General features: G+C 39.7%; 1 protein-coding gene across 1 annotated transcript in view; it reads left to right on the top strand.

The window, feature by feature from the left end:
* The first annotated feature begins 738 nt into the window (after positions 1-738).
* The window catches only part of MOV10L1 (Mov10 like RISC complex RNA helicase 1), a 29,316-nt gene continuing 21,399 nt past the window's right edge, over positions 739-8,655 (top strand). Inside the window, exons 1-6 of the mRNA XM_026053824.1 lie at positions 739-867; positions 2,718-2,908; positions 4,922-5,078; positions 5,502-5,614; positions 6,046-6,236; positions 8,400-8,540. Coding sequence (XP_025909609.1) covers positions 780-867; positions 2,718-2,908; positions 4,922-5,078; positions 5,502-5,614; positions 6,046-6,236; positions 8,400-8,540 — 881 coding nt within the window. The 5' untranslated portion in view covers positions 739-779. The remainder of the gene's footprint in view (positions 868-2,717; positions 2,909-4,921; positions 5,079-5,501; positions 5,615-6,045; positions 6,237-8,399; positions 8,541-8,655) is intronic.

Raw genomic sequence — 8,655 nt, 5'->3', positions numbered from 1 at the left:
TCACCTGAAGAGTTCCAACAGGCTCATTCAGTATTTGCCCTAGGCATTTATTACTTTTAAAAATACAAAATATTTCTATGAACGTAATAAAATCCCAACTAAATATCTGTCTTTCCTGTCTAGGCGATTTTGATCCTTAGGGTTTTGGGGGAGCGTGGCAGCCTAGATAGCCACAAGCAGCACACACTCATGATCAGGCTCTTTGCCCAGCCTTGCTGCTTCCTTATCCTTCACCAGATCCACTCCTGCAGACCAAAACACGCTCTCCATGGATTTACACAGCTGGGGCACAAAGCTAAGGAGAAATCTGTTGCTGGCAAGTTCCAAGTATTTTAAGAATATTGCCTTGAAAGCCTTTTAAATGCCACGAGTATTTTGGAAAAACTTAATTCACTCCAGAACTGGATACAGAGATGGGGGTACAAACCAGCCTGCCCGCGGCGGGGCTGTGACACGTTTACCAGGGATAAACCATGGGTCTCTTCCCCCTCCACGGCCGCCATCCCGCTAACCCCGCCCGGAACCCCCCCCACGCCGCAGGCGGGAAAGCGCCTCGCGTGCACGGGACAAACGGCCACGTTGGCCGTTAATTAACGTCTCCCGCCCCCCGGGGGGTGGGGGAGGAGCTCACGTGACCAGGAGCGAGCCGCCTGATTGGCCGGCAGCCTCGCGGCTCTTGAAGGGCGGCCGTTGGCGGTGGTGGCGGTTAGCAGCGTGCCCGTTAGGAGCGTGGCGTGCTCGGTGGCTTTGTTCTCTTTGTGGTGGGGGTCCTGTGCGCCATGCTCGGCCTCCTCTCAAAGACACTCTCCTACTTCTGGAGGCGTGCGGACAGCGAGGAGGGCCCCGATGGGAGCTGGGCGAGCTCAGGTAGACGTTCCTGGTCATGTCGTGGGTTTCTGGTGCCGCGTGCAGCTCCCACTGCGGAATCGGGCCCTGGTGTTGTGGATATTGGTGGTCTGGTTGTGTGGGGATAGGTTCGGGCCTGCCCTTGCTTAAGGAAAATGCTGACAGAAGAAAGAACAAAAAAAGGATTTTTTTTGACATCAAAGTATCTGGAAGTTGTCCTAAAAAAAGTTTTTCATTAAGTCATCTGATGAGTTCTGAGTGCTGTTACTGGTTAGTACAGTGTGAGGTGTAAAAGGAGTGTTGTGATAGTGGATGACAGAGCTTGGGTCACTTGTAATCCTGTCTTAGTAATTAAACTTATTTCCTCTCCTCCTTCTTGGACTGTTGAAATAGTAAATGGTGAAATGGTTTTGAGGCTTTAAACTTAAACTCAAGATGTTTTTAAAAGAATTATTTATTAGTTTTAGGTCAAATAATAAAAAAAAAAAAAAAAAAAGCTCCCTTGGTCGAGTCACTTAGACTGTTCTGGGCACAAGTTCTTCTTGTTGCATAAGTGTGAGAAAGTTTCTGTGTGCAGTTTGCTGCATCACAGGGCTTGTGATCAACTTGTTGGCTATTTTTGTGTACTAGCCTTTGTTAGCTACAATTCTCTGAATATTGTTACACAAGCCCCCACAGGAATGTGTTTCTTAACTGCTGTCTTTATGAATTAGGTGCATCGAGGATTGTAAAACCACAAGGGTTGTGGGTTTTACAAGGCTGGAGTCTTGCAATACCTTCTGCAGTGATACTCTTTTTTTAAGTACTATCTTTATGTTAAAAAATAATAATGGCTTCCAGTGTTAGGATGTTTTTTGTCTATTATTGTAATATATGTAGGTTTTAGGATAATACTAATTTGTCTTTGTGTTGGACCAAATGAGAAGAGAAATGTGGGGAGGTTTAAGTAGTTTGGAGAAGCTTTCCAGGCAACCGAAGTAACACTATAGATTTTTCAGGCCTGACAAATGAACTAGGATAAATTAAAACATATATCACAAATAGTGCGTTCTCCTAAGTAGAAACAAGTGCGTAATGCTAAAAGACACAAAGACTTGAAAGAGGCAGATCTCCAAAGAAACAGCACCCCTTCTCGGTTCTCATGTGTATTAACTTTTATATCAACTAAACTACTTTTAAGGGGCCTACTTGTATAGCATCAGTTCTTGTTTCTTCTCCCACTTTCTGCAATACAGAAATTTTAACTGTACTACATAAAATGGTAGGTGGTGGCCAGCTGGTAGCCAGCGGTGGCCAGCGATAGGACGAGGGGTAATGGCCACAAGCTGAAGCACAAGAAGTTCCGTCTCCAGGTGAGGAGCAACTTCTTTACTGTTAGGGTGACAGAGCAGTGGAACAGGCTGCCCAGGGAGGTTGTGGAGTCTCCTACTCTGGAGCTCTTCAAAACCCACCTGGATGCCACCCTGTGCCACATGCTCTAGGTGTGCCTGCTTGAGCAGGAAGGTTGGACTAGATGATCTGTAGAGGTCCCTTCCAACCTTAAATATTCTGTGAATCTGTGAAATGTTATGAACTGTTCATTTTTTTGTGGAAAGTATGGAAAATATTTGGCCATTTCCTTTGGGAGGAAGTTGTTTAGCTTGCAGTGTTTTTTTTTTTAATATAAAATTTTTAAATGGAGCTTAAAAAGATCGCTGTAGAAATTAAATTGCTTGGGTTTAACCAGTTTTCATTATTATTTGAAACCATAACAACTTATGAGGGAGTTAAATGTTTATCTGTGAATTGTTGACACAAGCTGTGACTTCTGTCAAAGTGATAGCAGTTCTGTGAGTAACCAATCTGTCTTCATGCCAACACTTTTTCTCTAGATTCAGGTGATAAAGAAATAAAAATTGTAGAAGGAGTCGTGACACGATTTTGCCATGATTATGGGATGATAGATGACCTGATAATCTTCACAAATGATGCGGTTGTGAACGGTGTGATGTTGACTGTTGGACAGAAAGTTATTGCTACTGTTGAAGAGGACAAAATATCAAGTGGCTTGAAGGCCATTAGGGTAAGAGGTTGATAGTCTCACTTTCTCTGTGAAGTAGTTCTTTTAGACTTTATTCTGGAAGCCACTATGATTTTACGCTTACAAATGGCACAAATGTAGGAGAAATTGCCAGTCTTTCACCTAAGGGGGTCAGGCTATGTGTGTGTTTTGGGGTCACGTTTTTGACATTTCCTTTAAATTGTTCATTTGCTTTAATACTTACTGTCTGAATTTCAGTCTTGATGTGGTGAACATGACAGTATTGTTTGTGATAACTGCATCACAACTTAATCATACCTACTTCAAATATATATACGTGTGTATATTTTTTAAATTAAGAATTCCTTTTATAAAATTACTGTGTGAATGAATAGGAAAACAAGAATGTTGGCTATGCAGAAGAGCAAACAGAAATGAATAAGAAGACAAATTTCAGAACCCTTTATTTTCTAGGGCAGAAGAAAATGCAACTAAAGAATGTCTCAGAGACTTGTTTAAAAGATTTTAGTGCTGATTTTACTCGGTGCGTCTGTAGATGTACTTTAAGATGGATTATCTGCTGCTTCAAATTTAAGATGCTGTAATTTTCTTCATCAGGTAGCCTGAACTCTCAGGTGCCTGTGATAGCTTCTGTTAGTCTGACTCTTGTCCAAAATTCCTTTCTTAGTTCGGACATGACGTAAACATAACTGTTTTCACATGCTGACATTAGCACCAAGGGAGCTGATAACCTGCTGGGTACACTCTTTTTTGACTTCTGCCGCTGGGCTTAGCTGTGTTATCCTTTGAGCACAGCACTAGACTAGTGTATTTGGCAAGTTCTAGCTGGACTCAAGCTATGTGTTTGGAGCCGATTGCAGTAAAGTTCTGTTTAGAAGTTAATTTTTATTCTCTAGTAAGTATTTTGTAATTAAAGATCTTCCCACCTTACATTATATGTAAAGAACAAACAAATATAAGGGCCTCAGGCCTAAAGTTTTAAATAACTTACTCATAGTTTGCCTAACTGTTATCAGATTGAAGAGTTCATTGTTAATGAGTGGGTGAGTGGGTTTTTTTTTTTTTTTTTTAATAGAACTATTAGTAAATAGTTTCATATAGTCTGGGGAAAGGAAGTCAAAAATGCTATACTGATTAATACATAGTGTTTCAAGTTCCTCATGACTCACTTCTGTGTCCAGTCCTGGTTTTGATGCATCAGAGACATTTTAGGCAGCTGACAGCATTGTGCAGGCATAATCAATGATTTTATGGAAATGAGTTTAAACGTTTCTAGCTGGAGCAAGGAAGCTTTGAAAGACAAAAGTAACCAATTTGTAGAGCAGCAACTCCTGATTCCAAGATGATGATTTTTTTTCTTTTTTAAGCAGGGAAGAGAACTAGCAACTCTAGGAATTCTTACAGTGTTTATGGATTAACAGATGCTGTACCATTGCTCTTACATGGCTGGGGTAATGGCTTTCATTACATAAATGATGTCTTCTGGTTTGTATTCTGCCCAGGGCTGGTTAAGCAAGTAAACTTGCTTCTGAGGTGATGATGAAGAAAGCCTGTAAGAAGCAGCTCTCTTGTAACATCTTAGCAGTATCTTGAACATGCTCATTCTGTTTTCTTCAGTAGTGATGCTCTAGTTCCACTACTATAAAGTCAAATTATTATGTTTGGGGCGGGGAAGTTCCTCTTGTCAGGTTGAAGATAAATTTTTGGATACACTTAGGGCAAGAGGAAGAATAAGAAAGATTGACCAATCTGCATGTAATTCTAAATTGCCGATGCTGAACCATACAGCATACTACTTAAGGCAAGCAACTTGCATTTTACCATCTACTACTACTGCTACCTTGCAGTAGTGAATGTCTAAAGAGGGGGTATAATTGCCTAATAAGGGACTTGGCTTTTGGAAGCAGTTGAAATTCTCGTGAAAGTGAAATTCACTTTGTAATAGTGGTACGTGTAACTTAATGCTTTATAGAATAAACGTGTAGAGTAACAGCTGTTTGAATGGTGGTGTGTTTATTGTTTCCATATTAATAGGTAGAAGCAGTCTGCAGCACATGGGAAAACTCCAATCCTACTTACGGTGCTTCTGAAAGGAATACAAAACTACTAATTGGTAATATTACCTCTCTCTCCAAGGATGGTGGCTACATTAATCAGCAAACTTTTTTTGCAATGGAATCTGTTTGTGAAGGTTTGTAGAGGGTTTTTTTTGTGTATGTGTGTGCCAAGGGTATATGCAATGTGAAAACATCTGATTAAGAGTGTGTGTATATACATGTCTGTGTATATTTTTATACATAAGCATATTCTCTGTTAAATGTGTATTTCACGTCCCTGAAAAATGTATGAGTAAGGCAAATGTAAGGATTTGGGGCAGGAAAGTTACGTATCCGTTCTCACTGAGCATAACTTACTTTCATCAGGACCAAATGTATGTTTTTCACTGGCATCTCTTAGGTACTTGGACATAACATACTGAGGATAGAAAGCACAGAAAAGATTCAGTGAATCTAACTTGTTCTTGATGGTCAGTTTTAACTTAAATTTGTTCTGTATGGGAGTAATCTGAATGCCTTGCATAGCACTTCAACTTGAAAATCTGTGTTTTGTATAGGTTTCGAACCCTATAAAGGTGACTGGGTACAAGCTAAATATTTTATTAACCCAGCAACATGGAGCAGTGAAGCAGTTGCTGTGAAACCTTTGAGATACAAGCGGGTGGACAAGGTAAATGTGTTTATGATAGTTTTAGTAATAAATCTTCCATGATGAACAGATTTTTGGAGCTTTTAAGGTGCAGATATTGCTAGGCCATTTCCAATATCCCTTTTATAATATACCTGATATCACAATAAAGTCAAATATATGTATATGCCTACAAATATAAAATGTAAGCATAGGCTTAAGTGCAGGCTAATGCTTATCTGAAACATTTCTTTCTTATGTTTTGGTTTTTTGTTTGTATTTCTCTTAGGTAAAAAAAAAAAGCTATTACAGATTAGTTCTATATATTTATCTGCCTTCAATAACTGAAGTTTAGGTTGTAGTTATATTAATGCATAATAGTAGAATGACTGATGCAGAAAGCAGTTTAGTTCTAGTAGACCTTTTAGCTGAAGTGGTGATATCAAGTAATCAAGTATAACAAATGGTTACAGGTTCAGATTTCCAGCATCTGTGGAAGAAATGGTACAATAGATGAAAGTATATTTTTCACTTTGGATTCAGTGAGGCTTCCTGATGGTTATTCGCCTTGTGTACATGACCTAGTGAATGTGATTGTGGTGGAAAGTAATCAATCGTGTTACATTTGGAGAGCTCTCTGTTTGACTCCCGTTGATCAGAATGGGTAACGTTCATTCTCTTGTTCTCTTTCTACGTACTAAAAACTAGAGATGAATTGTCATTATACAGGTAAAGCTTGTAGTCTATATCAAGTAATACTGTGGTGTAGTGCTCTGCATAGACTAGAAGGCATGACAAATAATTGTGAAGGTTATAGTGATATGTTTCACCCATGCTTTTTTCCCATTCCTTTAAGGAGATGGGAACATCCATACTCCTTAGAAAAGCAAGACTAGCATCAGTGGAGTTCAGTGATGGAGCAAGGAAGGAATTTTACAGTTTCATCGGAAAAAAGCTAAGCCTGTGATCCTTCGTGCTTTTTCTAATCTGTGCTGTTCTGCTAGCAAGAACTTCACTGCTTGAAAACTGAATCAAACTGCTGTGAAATGGATGTTTCCTTTGATTTATTGTGCTGAAGTGCAGTTTTTCAGGAGGAAAACGCTGAGTGATTCTTCACATCAGACCTGTCCTAAACAGAACAGTTTAGTGATTTGAAATAATAGAGGTCTGCTAGGTTTGCAAATATAATCAAATTGAGAGGTTCTGCAAGCACTTTGGATGGCTAATTTGGGATAAGGAGGAACAAGGCATAAGAGGTTGACAGAAATAGATACTCAATCTGGGGAAGAAACAGAACTCCTTCTTCCCTCCCACAAATATGTGGAAACCATAATCTTTGGGGGAACTTGCCCTGTTTCACATCTAGGAAAGGCAGCGTGTGGATCTTTAGAGGAGCTAATAATAATGAGAAAAGGTCTTTGTTTTCACTGAAGATAATGTAGTGTATGATTGACTTCAGTTGTACCTAGACGCAAGTGTATATGTTTAATGTCTAACCTGATTCCTTTTCATAGGAAGGAGAAATACTGGAAGAGTTTCTGTTATGTTGGAATTGAAAGGGAGCTATGGAATTACCGCTGAAGTTTAGAAACAGGTTATCAGGAGTCATTTTGGTATAGCTGCCTGTGCCTTTCTCTGCCATATGCCAAGTCAGAAACTGGATAGCCCTTCAGAAATGTGAAAGACATCTCAAGTAAAACTCTTGAGCAGTGAGTCGTTACAAAACGGTGCTTCACTAATGAAAATCACATGCAGTGGCAAGTGCAATACAGAACTTCAGTGTAGCATCAGTTCTTTTTTGTTGTTGTTTATTTGTTTTCTCCTTTATACAACTGTACAATTGTTCATCTGTTTTTCCATTTGGACCTATTTTTACTCACTGATAGATTAGCCACACAACTTTTACGGAAACCAAATCATAACAGTTAGACCTTATGCTTTTTTCAATTTTACTGTATTTCCTGGCATATCAGAACCTGAGGCAGGGTAAACTGCAGCAGGAGACACCTAGTGGGCTTTCACAGTAAGATCTGGCATAGTTATTGCCTTAGGTAATTAAGGAGTACTTAGGGCATGTAAATAGTGGAGAGATTTTTAAACTTTTTGAAGTGTTGTAGTGCCATTGTATTAGCTAATAAAGTAGCTTACTAATTCTAGGACCAAAATATTGCAGTGTTCTTTAGGTAACTGTGACTGAGAGGTTGGCCACGGTCATCCTCCGGGAGAGTGTGACTTCAGTTTGATACTGTTCTTGTCAGCAGCGTGTGCAGTAGCATCTTTTCAGGTCTTTTCACTTATCCGAAGTTAGGGCTGCAGATTGTAGCCATAGGCAGGAGAGGTGATAAGTAGGTTCTTTGGAAACCCGCTCAAGCAAAAGAGAACAGAAATTAGCCACCGTTCTCCAGGTCTACTCATCTCCTAAGCTCAAGTACTAAACAGAGCTCTTGCTAAGTGCCTAGCTCTTTCTTGTGTTTTGGTTGAGCTCTGAAAGAGACCTACAGGACTATGTGCTTCTTTTGCCATTTAGCTCAGTTCTTAACAAAGACCAGATAGCTTCTGAATCATTTTAATCTTGTAATCAAAGTTCTGGACCTGGCTTATTGTGCTGCTGCAGAAAGCCTTGTTCTTCAGTTTCTGATTAAGCTAGTAAAGGTAACCAAGTGATTTTGGAAATAAGTAGTTGAGCATTCCAGCTTACCTGCTCCTTTTTAAACCTGGGACAGTGTTTTAGTCTAGTAATTCCCAAACTTGTGCTGAATTGAAGATATTTCCTGAGTCTATTTGTGTGTGTTTCAAAACCACTATATATAATTTTGTCTTCTTACAGACTATCTCACTCTAATGGAGTGAATATGGATGAGCCATATGAAAACCTAGTGAAAGACAAAGGAGGATTGGAGGTATCAAGAATGACTAATTTTGGAACCCTGAAGCAGGGAGAAACTAAAAGCATGATCATTTGGATAGAGTAAGCCTTTTCAGTTGTTTAAGCTCCCTGTCTTTCCACCGGGCCATAGTCTGTGTACCTGCTCTTCAGACAGAAGCCTCCCCCATATTGGTCTTTGTGGTTTTTAACCTTTGAG

The sequence above is a fragment of the Nothoprocta perdicaria genome, unplaced genomic scaffold, assembly GCF_003342845.1.
Source record: "Nothoprocta perdicaria isolate Ctin4 unplaced genomic scaffold, notPer1 scaffold_119, whole genome shotgun sequence".
Lineage (NCBI taxonomy): Eukaryota > Metazoa > Chordata > Aves > Tinamiformes > Tinamidae > Nothoprocta > Nothoprocta perdicaria.
This window is presented reverse-complemented; position numbering and strand designations above follow the sequence as displayed.